At 35.5% G+C, this 17368-nt stretch overlaps 1 protein-coding gene across 2 annotated transcripts; it reads right to left on the bottom strand.

Moving 5' to 3' along the window:
• Positions 1–355: 355 nt before the first annotated feature.
• Positions 356–17368, bottom strand: LOC144852858 (uncharacterized). 2 transcript variants are annotated; one of them, XR_013614348.1, is made up of 6 exons: positions 16975–17368; positions 15878–15967; positions 10009–10097; positions 9538–9742; positions 1008–9099; positions 356–968 (listed from the first exon to the last, which is right to left on the bottom strand). XR_013614348.1 is itself a non-coding variant. In XM_078710884.1 (5 exons), exons 1-5 carry the CDS (start codon positions 17009–17011, stop codon positions 1619–1621), a joined length of 7902 nt encoding a protein of 2633 aa, XP_078567010.1. In that variant the 5' UTR covers positions 17012–17368; the 3' UTR covers positions 356–1618. The 2 variants fall into 2 exon arrangements, 1 of the variants encoding a protein (XP_078567010.1); XM_078710884.1 differs by having other exon boundaries at positions 356–9099.

The following is a 17368-nucleotide window of genomic DNA, read 5'->3' on the forward strand; positions in this document are numbered from 1 at the left end:
GTGCACTTTAAAGAACCTAGTACATCTTTCGAGACGAGTAGAGGGTTACCCCGGTGTACTAGTTCAAACACACACACACACTGCTGTGGACAAACGAAAATGGCGCCGTAGTTGGCTGCCGATGACACGATGTGACCCTTAGGGGAGAAGAATGTTGTTTAAAAGGTAACATCCAAGTCCACAGCGCATAGAGACGCAGGAGCAGAGTCTTCACATCTGAAGTTGGCTCCAAAATACGAAGAAGACCGACCGATCAACCAACCGACCGACCAACATAGTGAGCTGTAAAAATAAATTCACCATTAAATGCACCCGAACTAATTCAATAATCAGCGAAGAGTGATATAATTCATGGCTTTTTAATTATACATTATTACATTATGAAAATACAACCTTGCGAGCAATTACCAAAAATATATATCAATATAATTACGTACTTAATCGATATTGATTTGAAATTTAACGTACTGTATATTATTTTTACTATCTAAAACTAAATGCCTACAAAGCATTTACATTCTATACAAAATATACATAGTTTCCTGTTAAAATATTATTATATTATGCTACACTATTTATTTCAAAGGATAATAATGCTGAAATGGATTACGGACTATTAACTAAAGACGACGTATGAAAAAGTACTGTCTCCTAACGAATTATGTAACAATTTATCTTTCTGTTGATGTTACGCTTGAGACTAATAAGCGGCATAGAAAGACTATTCTTGACGTGAATTACTATATCAGCTCAGACAATTAAGTAATATTAAAATAATATACATATATAAAACAAATATATAATTTAAATTCTTTTTTTTTCAATGACAATATTAGCCTAATAATAATATAAAAAAATATCCAGTTTCCAAAACGTCGCCAATACGTAAATACCATAGATATTATATATGATTTTTCATAAACGTAAAAAAAAACGTTTTTCTATAACGTAAAAATATATAGATATCACTAAAGGTCATCTGAGTTTTATCGAATGTAGGCCTATACGGTAGAAGAATAATTTGACTCATTCGAAATTATTTCTTTATCATTTTGAAAAACTGATTATATATACCTCTATTGATGTCCATCTAGGCCTATTTCAGCATTATTCATTACAACAAAATAATCTGATTATTAATAATATTTTGTTAAATCACAAATTTAATACAAAAATACAGCTTCCAACTTTTATCAAAGATCTCATATCTGAATATTAGAGAAAAAAACCTTACTCGCACGTTCAGATGAGAAACATACGGGCATCATAATAGTTTTTTACCGGTGGCGCACACGTCTGGTGTGAAAAACCCTTTAGTAAATAAAATCGTCAAAATCAAATGTTTAAATAATTATTGCTTAATGAGGTAGACTGTTTTACCCTGTGTAAAGCATAAACCATTTGACGCCGGGGTAATGTTATAAAACCGACATTTTACTGAAATAATGGAGGATTTATAACCAATAAACATTCGGTTTTACAAATACACAAGTTCTTTACTTTGATCACAAACTCCATGGAAATATAAGATATTCCAACATTATTTGCTTTACAGTAAAGTGTTATATATACATATTAAACACATAGTGTAGTTAGACACATCGACATAAGACATTTTCTAAACGTGTTTAAATGTAGTATTAGAAGCGGGTTCAGTAGCAGTCTGTTCATTCTGTAAATAGCCGCCTACTCCCTGAATCGTCTGTTTACTATTAGCAGCTGGAGCACCACCAGTTTGATTGGTCTGCAAAAGATACTGCATCATTTGCTGCTGTTGGTATAGAAGAGGCATCATCGCAGGATCTGCCATTCCCTGAAGCTGTGGTTGCTGTACCATCCCTGATACCATCTGCGGCATCATACCAAGACCTGGTTGCGATGGTATTCCAGTTGCTGGTTGCATAGAACCTGCAGGCATTGCCTGTGGTTGTGTTATGGTAGTTGGTTGGTGCATCATGGTTGAATGTGGTTGTGCAATGATTGGTTGTTGTTGCGTCATTTGATTTGCTATTCCTGGTTGTTGAAACATTCCCGGCATCATAAACATTCCCGGTGGAATAAACATCATAGGCATTTGAGGTTGCTGTGGTACAGATGATTCCCTAGACCTCGTTTCAGATTTAGAACTTGATGCTTCAATCGAATTTGAAATTTCCGGTTCTGGTTTCTTTTTTGCCGATTCTTTAATTTCTCTTCGCAGTTCTTGCATTTCTCTTTGTTGTTTCAACACAAAGTTTTGAAGCTCATCGTGTGTCATTGATTTTATTCTTCGTATTGTACTATCGCGTTTTTCTTCTTCGTATTCTACCGAACTACTAGTATAAGTTGGGCTTCCAATATCAGAGAAAGAGTTATACCCACTACTTCTTGATTCAGCAACTCTATAATAATCGTTTGAAGTTATACTGCGCGCGCTGTTTCTATCGCGCGCCTTAATTGACGATGATCGTTGTGGTGTTGAGGATTTAGTTGACCTTTCAACTTCAACAACAGAGTCATCCTCATCTGAAGCGTCATTTCCTGAAGTCTCGATTTGTAGCATTTTTTGCTGAGCATACGATTTCAACATTTTCTTACGATTCACCTTCTTTTCCGGAGTAATTTCTTTTAATTGAAATTCTTGCTGCGATTCACTGTCAGGTTCCAGTGTATCTTCACTGGCTGTACTACTGACATTTATATCTCTCATCTGCAGTTCAGATTGTATAGACATAGGTACTGATTGTATAGTCTTTCTCCGTTGTTTCTGTTCTTGTGAAAGCGTTTCTCTCTTAATGACTGAGTCGTCTGCTGACGATTTCTCTTGTTGGTCTTTATCTTTTTTCGAATTGAATCCAGCTAATATTAATTGTGTTCGTTCACGAATCTTCCTAAGTTTTTCCTCCCTATCATCACTATTACTAAGGCTTATTTCATTCAGTCTGTTTTTAATTACAGCAAAAACAGACGGGGTTTCATCACCAGTTGTATCTGATCGTTTTCTCATCGGTTTCGCTGAGTTTGTGAGTTCTTGTTTGACATTATCAATAGTTTTCTTTTCACTTGTTGTTAAAATAGTACTGTTTGTCAAGCTGCGTGTTGGTCTTGTCTGTGGACGACTGTCGTCTGAAACTGGACTAGAGGCAATATCAGAACAATTGTTAGTGTCCTTATCGGTATCACTACCAGATGCACTGTCTATGCTTTCTATTTTCTGATCGACTTTCTCAATAGATACCTCTTCGATAGGTTCTGATTTATCTTCGTTGCTATGATCATTTCTCACATCTATCTTTGACGGACTTGCTTCAGTTATCGACGACTCTTTTGGTTGTATAAATTGTTCCGGATTGTTAACATCATCTGTTTGTTCATAAGTAGAAAGGCGGTTTTTCTTTCTACTAGCCAACAGTCCCATAACATCAACGTTCTCCGCATTAGATACTGGTACATCAGTAGTTTTTTCGACAGTGGAGTTGAAAACTGTCGTGTTATTCTCCTCATCTGGTACGCCATAGGTTGATCGCACTTTGTTCTTTCTAATATTGATAAGACTGGAAAAGTCTGGAATGTCACTGTCACTCCATTTAACTGGTTGAGGTCTTCCTTCTTTCTCCTTTTCTTTACGTGCAGCCTTTGCTGCTTTCACTGCATCCATCCATGATGGCTGTGTCGTAGTCTTGGCTGGTTCTTTAACTTCCGTCTTTTTCACTGCTGTCGCTTGAGTTTTCTTTGGTTCAAGAGTCTCAAGTTTTTGTTTCTCCAGCTTCGATGGCAAGGTGACTTCAGTCGGTTTAGTGTCAGGAATATCTTCTTTGATCAATGCCTGTAAAACATTTGTAGATTTAAGTTTAACATGTGCCAGTTCATCAGTGTGCTTCAAACCATGATCTTCAGATTCTGGTTTGCTTTGTATATCTTTGTAATATCCGACACCAGCAGTTTTTTTCCACTTCGAGGTTGCTTTCGATTGACCAAACATACCGGTGTATGCCTTTACTACACTTAATGATGCTAGTTCACTAAGCTCTTCTTTTGACTCTTCCTGCGTCGTTTGTGAGACAATTTCTGCACCAACACTGCTATTTGATTTCTTTATTCGTGGTGTTGCTGCATATTTATCATACAGACTTACGGGCCTCTTCGATCTGAAAGTTGTTGTAGTGTTTTGTTTGGCATCATCCCCTTTTGTATCTGTTGTTTTCGGTTTCTGAGTTTCTTGAAATTGCATAGGCTCATGAGATGTAACTTGTGCTTTAGTATTGGTAATTGTTTCTACTTTCTCAGCTGTTTGCTCTCCGGGTCGTTCATGCTCTTCTATATAGCCGTTATCCGGGATTACTTCCGTTGTGTCATCAAATGATACCGTACGACTTTTTTGCTTAGATCGAGGTTGTTTATTATCTTCATCTAAAGATATAAGTTGAGATGCAGAAAGCCTTTTCTTCAGCCTCGAACCAGTCGGACTAACTATAGGCTTGCTGTCTTCAATAGGTTCTGCATCAGTTTCAATATCAATCTCCTGACTAGAACTCCGTAAAGTACCAAGTATTTTTGAAGGCGGCGTGTCCTTGTCCAACGTTAATTTCTTCTCAGTTTCTGAAGGCGATGGTGTGGTTACATTTTCCAAGGCATATGTTCTTTGCAACTTTACTTCTTTCTTCTTTTTTACGGACTTGCTTTCAGTGGTTTCAGATTTCTTTTCAGTTAATTCTTTATCCTCTCTCGTTAACAGCTTCTGCATCAACGTTTTCACTTCAGTAGATTGTTTAAATTTCAAGGCATCGTTAGTTGCCTGGCCTGTACGCAAAAACGTCTGAAGTCCGGGTTGACTTTCCTCTTCTATAGTTGGAGAAATTATCTTTGTATTAACTTGAGGGGTAATTAACTTATCGGTTTTGTCGTTTTCATGTTTTATCGTCTGTTTCTTCGTTTCTTCAACGCGTGTATCTCCATCGTTATCCTTCTTCTCAGGTGGAACATCACTTTTCTTATCTATTTTTGATGTTTCTTTATCCTTTTGATATGTTGTGTCATTTTTTTTGGTATCATCATTATCAAATACGTCAGACCTCATCATTTCAGGCGAGTTAAGTGACCGTGATATCTCCGAAAGTAGCGAATCGTTGTCACTGAAAACGTCCGACATTGGTGTTGTAATAACATCAGTTTCACTCACATCCGCTGTATTATCGTCATGAATATCTGAAGATTGGCGGCGTTTTGGTTTTGGTGGTGCCGCTCCTTTTGGAAGCGGAAGTTTCTTTACCTCAACCGAAAGCTGCGACAGATTCGATCCACTGCCAGATAGAGATCTATCCTCATTACTGTGGATCGAAGCTGACATATCAAATACACCCTGATCTGAAGAACAGCTTATATTGCTGAGATTTGGTAATGAATGCGAGTTGGTCATGTCACTTTCAGGTGGCAATGGAGCTGATGATTTCTTCATTAATATTTTCTTCTGTATTGGTGGCGTATACGTTTTGGTGCAGGTTTTTGTTGGCGTTTGCTGGCCATTATCAGGCATATCCAATGATCGTTGTTTATAATAGATATGTCTGTCTTTAGATGGCGAATCTTCATTTTTCTCCGGTGTTGTTGGAGTCGGTGTTTCTTCCGTTATTGGTGGTTTCGGAGCTCTTCTCTTTTTACCATTTGATTTACCGCCGTTGTTTTGCCCGTCTATTTTAGTTGAACTAGAGTCTATGCTATCAGTGCCACTCGCCGATGAAGATGCATCACCGGTTGCCGTGTCCTCAAATGAACTAACAGCTTCTTCAGACGTAAACTGATGTACTTCTTCATTCTCGCCTATTGGAGGAGGGCGTTTATTTTTTTTTCTTCCAAATAACTTTCCAAATCCACCTCTCTTCTGTTTTTTCACATCTTGTTTCAAAACAATTGCTGGTTGATCATCAACTGGACTAGAAGATGTAAGATTACTTGGAATTGGCAATTTCCCTTCGTCAGGTTTTCGTTTGTTTTTCGCTTTCTTTTGTTTGTCTTTACCCTTTGACTGTTTTGTTGCACCACTAGCATTGGGATCATCTATTGCATTTTCATTCTCATTTGCATTATTATTAAAATTAAATACGTTGGTATTCTTATTTTTAATTTTGTGAGGTTTGACTTCTTCTTTCTCTTCGTCGTTCGTGTTTTTATTGGACGCTTTTTCTTTGCTGTTATTGTTGTTATTATTATTATTATTGCTGTTTCCATCGTTACTACTACCATTGTTACTATCGTTACTGCCACCACTGTTTCCATCGTTACTGCTACCATGGTTACTATCGTTATTGCTACCACTGTTACCATCGTTACTGCTATTGCTAGAACCGTCATTACTATTGTTAGTGTTACTGTTGTCATTCCTACTTTCCTCTTTTTGCTTAACTTTACTACTGTCACCTGCAGCTTTTATACCGAATTCAAAGTCACTTGTAACTTCCAGATCATTCGAATTGACATCAGACTTTGGTGATACTGGGTCATTTGAAGGGTCACTGTATGATACTCCAAAGAAATCCATCCTTGACATACTATTCCGTTTTTTCATAGCCGTAATTTCTTCCTTCGCTCCTAACTCAAAACTTCTATTCTTATGATCAATTTCAGTTTCTGCAATAGCTGATTCGATGGCGTGTACGGCCAGATCATGAACAATTTCATCCTCAGTTTTGTTGACCGTATTATAATCGCGTGAGTCTTCTATGGCAAGTACGAAGTCATTTTCTATGACTGTATCAATGTTACTATTAGACGTGTTTTCAGATGATATTTGTTCACTCGTCGCAGTTTCATTTGTGTCAATAAACTCATTCTGTTCGCTTGATTCGTGTTTCTCTTTAAAGTCTAATTCCACGTTTTCGTCAACGGCAGCCTTTGCATTTTCTTCATCGGTTTCTAAATTTGTAATCGGTGATAGAATATCGTCAATGGAACCAGACAATATGGCAGCTTCTAATGCTTGGAACTCACCTGTGCTTTTCCGTAGAGTTCCAGGTAACGATTTAGAATCCTCGTCAGTATCAAACATATCGGCAGCAAATCGTGTCTGACGTTTTGGTTTAAAAACATTCAGTGCTCTACCAAGACTACCAGACTTTGTTATTTTCAAAGATTCGAGCTTTTGTTGCATTCCTTCGTTGTCGTCAACAGACATCCCCAGTACATGCGCACCATGGGGTTCATTTGCCACATCTTTTTCTTGAATATTGCTGTCAAGTTTATCAACAGTTACTTCTTTCGCTTGCTCATTATTTACAGGAATACTATCACTAGCTTCCACGTCCAGATTTTTAGACCTTCTTTTTAAAAAGTTTAAGGAATGAGTTTTCTTTACTTCAACCGGTTCATTTTCAATTCTAACATCTGGATTGACATCTTCGTCAGAGCTGCTATCTGAATTAATTTCTGCTTTTGACAGTCGACTTCCAAACGAATTCCGAAGAAGACTGCTTACTTTTCTGGTGAGAGAACTATCTTTCTTTTTTGAACGCAAAGTTACAACAACCTCTCCTTCTGCAGTATTGACAACGGTGGTTGGCGCATTGGCCTCTGTTTGTACTGTACTTGTTACAATTGTATCTGGCGTATCAACGCCCTCACTGGAATTCTCAAGTCCAGAAGTCTTAACACTAATGACATCACTTACACTCGCCACATCCTCTGTCGCTTTATCCGTCATTGCCGTTTCTTCTGTCTGTTTTCTAATTTTGTCCTTTGGTGAATTTTTTCGACCAAGCTTTGGTAAATGAAATCCAAATCCAGATTTCTTTTTCGGATAATGTTTCTCTGTATTTCTGTCTAGAGAAAATGTTACCCTTACTTTTGGTTTATCAACCGGGTGTTCTATTTCAGAACTGTCATGTCCAGTGGTGTCTTCCTTATTACCATTACCTTCATTAAATGAAGAAGATCTTATGTTTGTATCAGCTAACATATCGTCTGAAGCGTATTGTTCTTTATTGCTATTTGATAATACATTGCTACTATTTACAACATTATCGTTGTTCACTTGTCTATCTTTCGAAACAGGAGTGGAAGAATAACGTTTCTTGTCTTCTTTATCTATATTATTAGTGGATTTACAATCGAGGATGGCAGCTGCAAGATCTCCTATATCTTCACTATTGTTTCTTTTCTTATCAATACTTTGTTCATCAACAAGTTTTATAGAATTTAAGGTTGCAGCATCTTCGTCGACTTCTTCACGACTTTCATTATATTTGGCAAAAAACACTTCATTTTCACTGTTATTTGGACTAATTAAACTCATTTCAAATTCGAATTCGCTAACAAAATCACCAAGATCAGCGGGTATGTACGAGTCGATTGAGCCTCTCTGGCTACGTGGAATAGATATTCGTTCTCTGATTTCAAAAGGTAATTCGTCAATTGTATCAATGTCTTCTTCTGTAGCTGAATGATCAGTCGGTGTTAAAGAATTAATTTCAGTATTTGATTCGAGTGAAGATGTACTTTCTATAGGTAATTTTATTTCACTAGATTCGTTACTTAACACCGACGGAGTTCTGTAATCAAAAATTGAAAGGCTTTGTATAGATCCTGGTGTATCGGACTCGTTACGTGAATGCGTGAGGTCAGGGTTAAGTGCATTTATTGGCTCTGAAAAGTCAATGACGTCATCTGAATCAGAATCTACTGTTGAGTTTATTGAAGATGTCACGAGTTGAATTTCTGCGTCATTGTCATTAAAAACAGCACCACTATCTATTGAACTGGCAGGCTTATGGTGAGTTATCGCCACAGACTTTGGTAATGAAGTTGTCCTTTCAAAAGGCACAGGTTTATTCAATTTAGACTGAGGCTCATAGATAGTCGGTAAAGAGCTAGCCTGTCTTAGCGTATTTCCTTCAGGTAACTCTGATGGACTTTCAGCATTTACAAACAGTTCTGGTATCATAGGCGTCTCCAGTGGACGCTCTGGGATAGTTTCAAACGTTTGTGGCTGATTAAATTCTGTTGCTGGCGGTGTTGGTGAACCTTGTAGATGAAGTTCAAATTTGTATTTTGCTGACAGTTGTAGAATACTGAGGGCATCTGGGTAGGATATTTCCTCAAAATGTATCGTAGCACTCAATATTTGATCACCTATAAAAATAAACATAGTTCCTTTTATTTAATTACTGCCTGTAATATTAAAGCTTGTAGGCCCTATAATTTAATCAATAACATAATTAGGGACAGTTCGGATGATCCGTTACAGACCTTGGTTTCCACTAAAAGACGCAACACAAGGACGTACGGGCGTGCAACTTGACAATATCATTGTGATTGGTCAAATAATTTGCGTTGCGTATACGTCCTTGCTCGTGACCTTGTGGGAACCATTATCATAAGTTCCACTTTTCGACAGCAATATCCAAACGAATTGCCTGGAAATTGTTAAATAAACTGAACCTCATAATGAATTGGTATAAAGCAATGTCTCTAAATAAAGTACATGAAATGTACATCACACTTTGGAATAGAGAAGCGCAATCGTGTTATTTCTTAAGTTTTATTTCATCAAAGAAACGTCATACTTGCCTTGGAATATAACTTGAGAATTTTCAGCAATACTGCCCTCAACAACGTGCTTGACGAATATTCCTTTTTCTATGCTGCCTGCAATTTGGACTCCAAGCGACGAATTTCTTCGATCTTCATTTAAAAGTACATGTTTTTCTACGAGTTCTTCTTCGTGGCTAGTTGTACCACGATTTGAAACATTTGTTAAAACAGCCGAAGAATCCTGTGAAGTAAAAACAAAGACTTTAATTTGAATGTATAACTATATCTTTCTCCATGACTAGGCCTATACAAATGTAACTCAGTTATAAGAATTTATCATTTTAACTTAAGCTTAGTTCGCATTAGACCATTTGTGATTGGTAAAATTACTTCCGTTGCGCGTACGTCCTTACGTAATTGTGCATCTTTCTGGGAATCAACCGGTAAAGAGAGGTAGGTCTAACAGAAGAAAAAATAAGAACAGTTGTGGTGTATAGATCTACTTACCCTTTTCTTAATAGTTATTGCGTTTTTCAATAATTCTGCGTTGTTACCGGGATGTGAACGTCTTAAAAACCAAGCATATGCCTCATTTTCTGTAAAATAAACATTGACAAGTTCTTTAATTTAATTTCGAGCAGTCACTCAGAATTCTAATTTACATAATACAATTGAAGTAACATAACCATGTAATGTACAATAATTTTTAAAGTGTTTATATCTGAAAATTGTACTCATTTCAGCCTTTCGCTGGCTGTATGATTTCTTTGATATATAATAAATATATCTTGAATATAAAATATTAAATATTCTTCATTCATCAATAATATAACATTAATGTTAACATTTTCTACGACGTAATTTGTCGTGTACTGTATAGTTACAATTCAGTGGTATCAAAAATAGATTACAACCATTTGATTCTTTAGAGGTCAAGTATAATACAGTAACTAGACATGAAACTCGTCACTTTGACGAGTTAGTTATCCGCACCACGACAAACGCCACGTGCACGTCATACGTTGGAATATTGCACACAGATAAAGATTATGGCATTATGACAAGAACTGAAGAATATGACATGCTGTTAGTGCTGAATTTTGTGTCATATAGTATATACATGCAAACAGTATAAGATACATATTACATACAGTGTAGAATAGGTGAAATTACGGGACCCGCCATTTATTCCAATTTTTAACATGGCGACGGTATCAAAATGAAACACTTAGATAGCAATTTCAGAAGGAAATTATCTCAGGAACAACATATTAACGTGTAGAAGAAATTTGAATACGTAAAATATAGATGCGCACCCTTTTAAATGTGATGAACTATTACGCAAAATATGAAAATACGACTTTTTTTATTCAACTGGCCATATGATGACGTCACAACATCCGATTGGCAAAATGTTTACATGAATTCGTATCTACAATCCAATAGCTTCCAGAAAACGTTTTAATCGTGATTATCACATTTTATTCTTACGAGCTATTACAGATTAAAATTTACTGTAAAGATGAAATTAATGACCCACGTAATTAAAATTTTTAGGCATGATGACGTCATAAAAATTAAAATATTTTTATCTCATGCTAAAGAAAGTTGATTGACCTACACAATATATAAATGTAGGAGAAAAAGGAATACAGATAAGCGCGATGCGCTCCATTGAATGTGATGAGCAATAACGAAAGAGACAAAAATCCTATATTTTACATTCGTGTGGCCATACGATGACGTCACAATGTTTTTTTAGCCTTATTGATGCATTATCCGATATCTACAACTCATCAACTTCTAGATTTTGTAATAAAAATAAACGGTTAACGGTTTACTTTAGAAACTATGACTGTTTAGAAAAAGACATAATTTTGACGATTTTTTAAGCTTTTTCATAAAAAACGCGCACGAATTGTCTAATTCAACGTGTTCGTATGGCGTTATTTAAACTGGAAAAGGTCTAAATTGTTTTCAAAATCACTGGGAAAGGCTTGAAAAATATAATTCAAGAGAAAAAAATATGTTTTTAACGCTATGTGCGCACCGCGCGCATAAAAAATTGCACGCCCGTGGGAATTTTTGACATGCTCAAAATGACAAGAAACGCGTAAAAAGTTGATCAGAAATTAATTTTGCGCATTTTGAAATTTTAAATGCGCGTGCGCGCGTAACTTCTTGTGAAACATGCCATTTTTAATCCGTAGAAAGTTTGCCCCTGATATGACTTAAATTTTGTCAAAGTGTCAATACTAAATGACTTTTGGTTTTTAATCTATGATCAATCATTGAAATTCATAAAATTGCGCATAAGTCACGTTGCGCAACTATGACGTCATTCAAAAATAGGAGGTGCACAACTTCACGTAAATGCCCATATGTTGTCAAAGTTATGAAATGTTATGTTTACACATTTTAGAGGAACACGACTCACAAAAAGGAAGGAAGGAAAGAAGAATAATACAGAAAAAAAATATTGATCTCATACAATTACAAGGAGTTATCCGCTTGGTATACCAAGCGGATAACTAATAAAGTCGTTTGAGGCATTGATAACAGCGGTGTTTGAACGAATCGGTATGCGAGTAAATATTTATGAAAGAAGAAAGGAGTTTACCTAAAAGACCAACAATAATGCAAAAATATACAGATGAATTGAATATTTCCAGGTGAACGATTATAAGGCACAAATCCTTGTTTCGTTTTTCGAAAGTAATTGAAATTATTAACTCAACCGATATGTCCTTCGGCGTGTATCGAGACAGAATATGATTATCGTATTACAGAAATTATCTTGAAATCCTTGTCTTGGTCGCTACAATAGAGTATTATTAAAAGTACGCTACACGTTTAATGGTGGTGTTGTATAGAACTAATGCCTAATCTTTCGAGAGGTTCTCTGACTGAACATGTTGAAATGATGTTTTTATTTTTGATATAAGGATTTATAGATATGTATTGCATCGATTTAATAATACTGTAGTACTCTTTTATTTAATAAATAATTTTTTTTTAAAAATAAATAAAAATAAAAAAAATATTTTAGGAACAAACCGAAATTTTAACAGAAAAGACACCAAACATTTCTAATCGTGAGTACAAAGTTTTCCTAACCACCGAGTAAGTTATAGAACCAAAAGAACATTCTAGGGGAAATGTTCTGGTTGATATAATAACATATTTGCAGTGAATTTGGTAAATTACAGTGTATAGGCCTACATAAGGCTTAAGGGGCGACCTGGACAGCAAGAAAGAAGGAAAGAAAATCCGACAAACAAAAATAAATGATGTAGGTGTACGTAGAAACATGAACCGTGGAAAGATAGAGAAAACGGACTTTAATAAAAAAAAATAATTTAAAGAGATGAGATTATCAATCCAACATCTCTTGTTGATCGATTTGGTGGATCGATTTGGTGGATCGATAATCGATATAATTGGTTTCAAATCAGTATAGCCTATGGTATCACGGTTATGACGATTATGGCTAAGTAACCGAACTGAACTTCTACCAAATTAGTTCAGCCATGTAACCACACCTTCATAACTTATCGACGGGCCTAAATCCTTAATGGACCGTTAAAATCAACAATATAACACAGAATTGTTTTGTTGGTAATGATTTAACTGTTCTTAATGAAATTCCTGTCTAATGCAACACTGTAATGATGAATATTGAATAGGCTGGCACTATTTTAACTTACAGGTGGACCAATTTTAATGTGTTAATTTTTTAAAACTAGTTTTACCTTTTATACATATTTATATATTTTTATCAAATTTTGTAAAATACTACTTTTCAGCCTTTTGGCTGCCGTTGTATTTTGATGTCTTTTTATGAATAAATATACCTGAAACTGTAATGACAAAGACACTTATTTTTGATAGACCGTATTTCAAAACATTTTGTGAGTTTGACAAAAAGAAGAGATGTGGAACATGATATTGGATTCTTCAGATGTGAACATTCTATAGTTCTAAGAATAATATAACCATTATAAATAACAAGAATAAATGTTACAGTTTATTACATTAATAAGTAACTGTTTACAAACATTACTAAACATGTGTTCCATACTTTGCCACTCCGTTCGGAAGAGGTTTGTTGTACGTCACTTTCTAAACTTACCTAACCTAATATTATTGAAGGTTAATCTTATACAATAATAATATTAAATCCTGGTGTTATGTCAACTATTCTATACACTTTTCATAACAGGTAGTACTCTTCAAAATAAGCTAATACGTTATCACTCATGCAGTTAATGCAAATGTTAAATTATATCGCAGGCGTTCAACCACTTTATCTGGACTATATAGGCCTAACTTCAAATGTATACTAGTCTCTGGTCTAAGTGTCAAGATTTTTAAAGTATAATAGGCCTAACACTGTATGTTGGGATGCGAATTCACTGTCAAAGCTGATGTCACTGGTTTAAATTCTAACCACCAATGTTCAGTAATTGTTGGTATAAAGTTTGCGGTACACCACGTATATTAGTTCTGAAAAGAACTGTTGAGTTTCTCGACGTTTCGATCAATATGCTTTGATCGTCCTCAGAATGTTCAGTAACTTACAAGTGAATAGTAGTGAATAATATAAACTTTACTAAACTAATTATTATATATATATTAATACTGCTGATAGCACAAACAAAACTTACCATCCGTCAAATATCTCGTTACTGCTCTATGCGATTTTTGTAAATTTGTAATTTTTTCTGAATTTTTGGAGATAATAAAGTTTTCTTATGTCTTATGTCTGGACATGACACGACTAGTCTTTCAATACACTACACCAACTATAAACACATATAAATCGGTTGCACTTTGACTTTGTGTGAGTGTTTAATGATAAAGTACTGATTATCTATATGATTTGCATTTGTCAATTTTAGGGTTAACCTATGTGGGTCTAGCGGTACCTCACGTCCGGTAAGTGAGACTATTGCAAGCTATGTTTGCATTGAGATACGTGATCTTACAACGGTTATGAAATACACTGTACTACGTTGAGTATTGGTATGTTTGTTTAGTCCGGTTGTTTGTTTTATAGTTCAAATTATGATTTGGCACTACGTAGGCTATGAAATAAGTTTTAATAAAAGAAACTCATCCACCAAAAATAGAGTGGATAGTTTGTACTGTGTAAAACTAAACATCAGTTACAAAGTTGTATCGTATAGGTACAAATAATAAATGGCGCGGTAAGAATGTACAATATATACCGCAAGTGCGTCATCACAATAATACAATTGTTCGGTTATGTATTGTAAATCTAGAAATAGTGACAGTTACCGCTTGTTCAAATATTCGAGATCTAAAAGTGCAAATATGAAAAAAATGGAAGGCATTTTTATAGGCTTTGTATTATTGTATCTCAATCTAGTAACTGTACTTCTAAAATAAAAGTAGGCCTACAAATAACATATCAATACGTCGAAATACGTCATTCCGAAAAAATGTGCATTCTTCGAAATTAGATTATTGTTGTCACGATTGAAAGCTTATGTCACAGTTAAGGTTGGTTCACACTAGGACGCACTCATGGGCGTAAGCGTACCGCAAGTGATTTGACCAATCGCGAACTGTAGTGTGCTTACTTGACTTGCGCCTACTAGTATCCCAAAATTAGACTATTTTAAGGCCAATCTGTGAAAAAATTTCACTTGATTCTGGTATGTAGGGGTGTCTACATTTAGCAAAAATGTTGAGTTTAGGTGAGGAACTTCAAAAACATCTAGGGCATGGGATTTGTATGCATCAATTATCTACTTTATGTATTTGATTATCTTATGGAGCAGGTAGAATCTGATGACTATTGGACCAGTCTGCTATTTATACATGTAAACTCTACTACTAGCACTTTTGTAACATTGCATTCATTGCACAAGCAGCAGAGGACAATATCTCTACATAACATACAGTAGGCCTATTATATTAAAGATGAATAGATTTAAATCGCATAAACAGTGCTGCGGTCTCTCGGTTTAAATTAACATTTTACAGAAGCAAGACAAAATAAATACCACCTCTTGTATTTAAAACTAAATTTACTTTCATTTGAGACCAAACACGATGAGCCGTTCCCCACCCCTCGCGCGAGCTCACTTGAGGGGGGGGGGGGGGGGGGGTAAATGTTGAAACCCATACCCAAGTGAAATAAAAAATGTGTTCACATATCAAACCCTATGTAGGGATACTATGTCGAAGTGGAAACCGTAAGTTAACCATCTATATAATAAATCTAATATAATAAATGTTGTCAAGCAATAATCAGCAACGCCATCATCAAGAAATACAAACGGTGACACGCATGCGGATTCATTTTACTCTCATGATCGAGCAACTGAAGTATATTAAAGATACCTACCATCTTCAAAGTAAACAGGGTTATCACTGCCTCCTCCATTCCCGGTGTTCTTGCCATCCTTACCAGCTTGTAAAAGCTTCTTTTGATGCTCTAGGAAAATTAACAAAAAACATCAGTGAAAGATGGTGCAATCGAAGGCAACATTTGTTTTTGACATCCACAAAATTAACTCCTCCATGATCCATCTCAGGAGTGACGTCAACCACGACGTCCTCCATGACCCACCCTGGGAGTGATCGGCTAAATAATGGACGTCGCTAATATATTTTACTAATACAAGTGATTCTAATTACTATTCCGACATTAGTTATGACATCATCATGAAGGTACCATATTGTCTTTAACAATCCCTTTATAGAACCGGAACAAAAGCGTCTCTCATAGACCATCAAAAGAACACATTAGTCATAACCTTAGCTTTAGGCTAACTCCATGCTTAAAGAAAATTGCGCTAAAACAAATTTGGGGATGTTCTGTGAATTGTGATGTTGGCAACTTACTAGAGTATATACTTCAAAGGACAGGTTAACGAAAGTTGTTTAGGCCTATATTGCGCAAAAAAAATGTAATTCACATGCTTGCATGGAAGTGCCTACCTGTCCAAAGGACAACCACACACCACAGTAAAAAACAACATACCGAGAGAAAGAGGAAATCCTGGTAAAAAATAACTAAAATGGAATGACTAAACAAATACAATACTGTTGCATAAAAAAGGCAACGAAGGGAATTTGGATTCTAAAAACGTGGGTTTTACGCCTACCTGTTTACCCATACAGATATTATAGTGAATACCTATGGTTTACCCAAGGTTGTGCGTGTACACATAATATGCCATTCATGGTTGACGCTATAATATCGTTAATAATTTTTTTAAGCTAACTGGAAAAATTATATAAACGTGTAAATATGAATTTCATTGTAATAAAAGACTGTAGAACTTCCGTCATGGTAGACGTGCAAAGAAACACGTACTAATTTGTTAATGAAAATCTAACTTATATATTAAGTTATTTAAAAGAACGACAACAAAACATGATTAAATGAATCCTAAATATTTACCATTGTTTTTCATATTTATAAAAATGTATTCTTACCTTTTCGTTGGTGTCCAACACAGCACGAATTCCCCATATTGACTAAAAAACCTGATTTGTTGACTATCCGATAAAAATCTGAGATTGTCGCGGAATGATCACTTTTGAACGAGTTTCATCTTAACCCGGTATTAATATTGTACGCATATTCAATGCAAAATCAAATGGATTTTTTAAATATTCCATCGAACATCAGTAGGCCTAACTCATTGTTTTCTGCCCCTTAAAATGTGACATAAAACATGGCACTTGTCACGAAGCCGTGCTTACTTTGTCACGAAGCCGTGCTGAACATCAGTTACAATTTTTGAAGGTCCAAATAATCGCACCTATTCAGTTTTCCCACATTCTTGGTGATTCTTGTGAAAATTTACATAAAAATAGGGTGTCGATT

This window comes from Antedon bifida, chromosome 9 (assembly GCF_963402885.1).
Source record: "Antedon bifida chromosome 9, ecAntBifi1.1, whole genome shotgun sequence".
In the NCBI taxonomy this organism is placed as follows: domain Eukaryota; kingdom Metazoa; phylum Echinodermata; class Crinoidea; order Comatulida; family Antedonidae; genus Antedon; species Antedon bifida.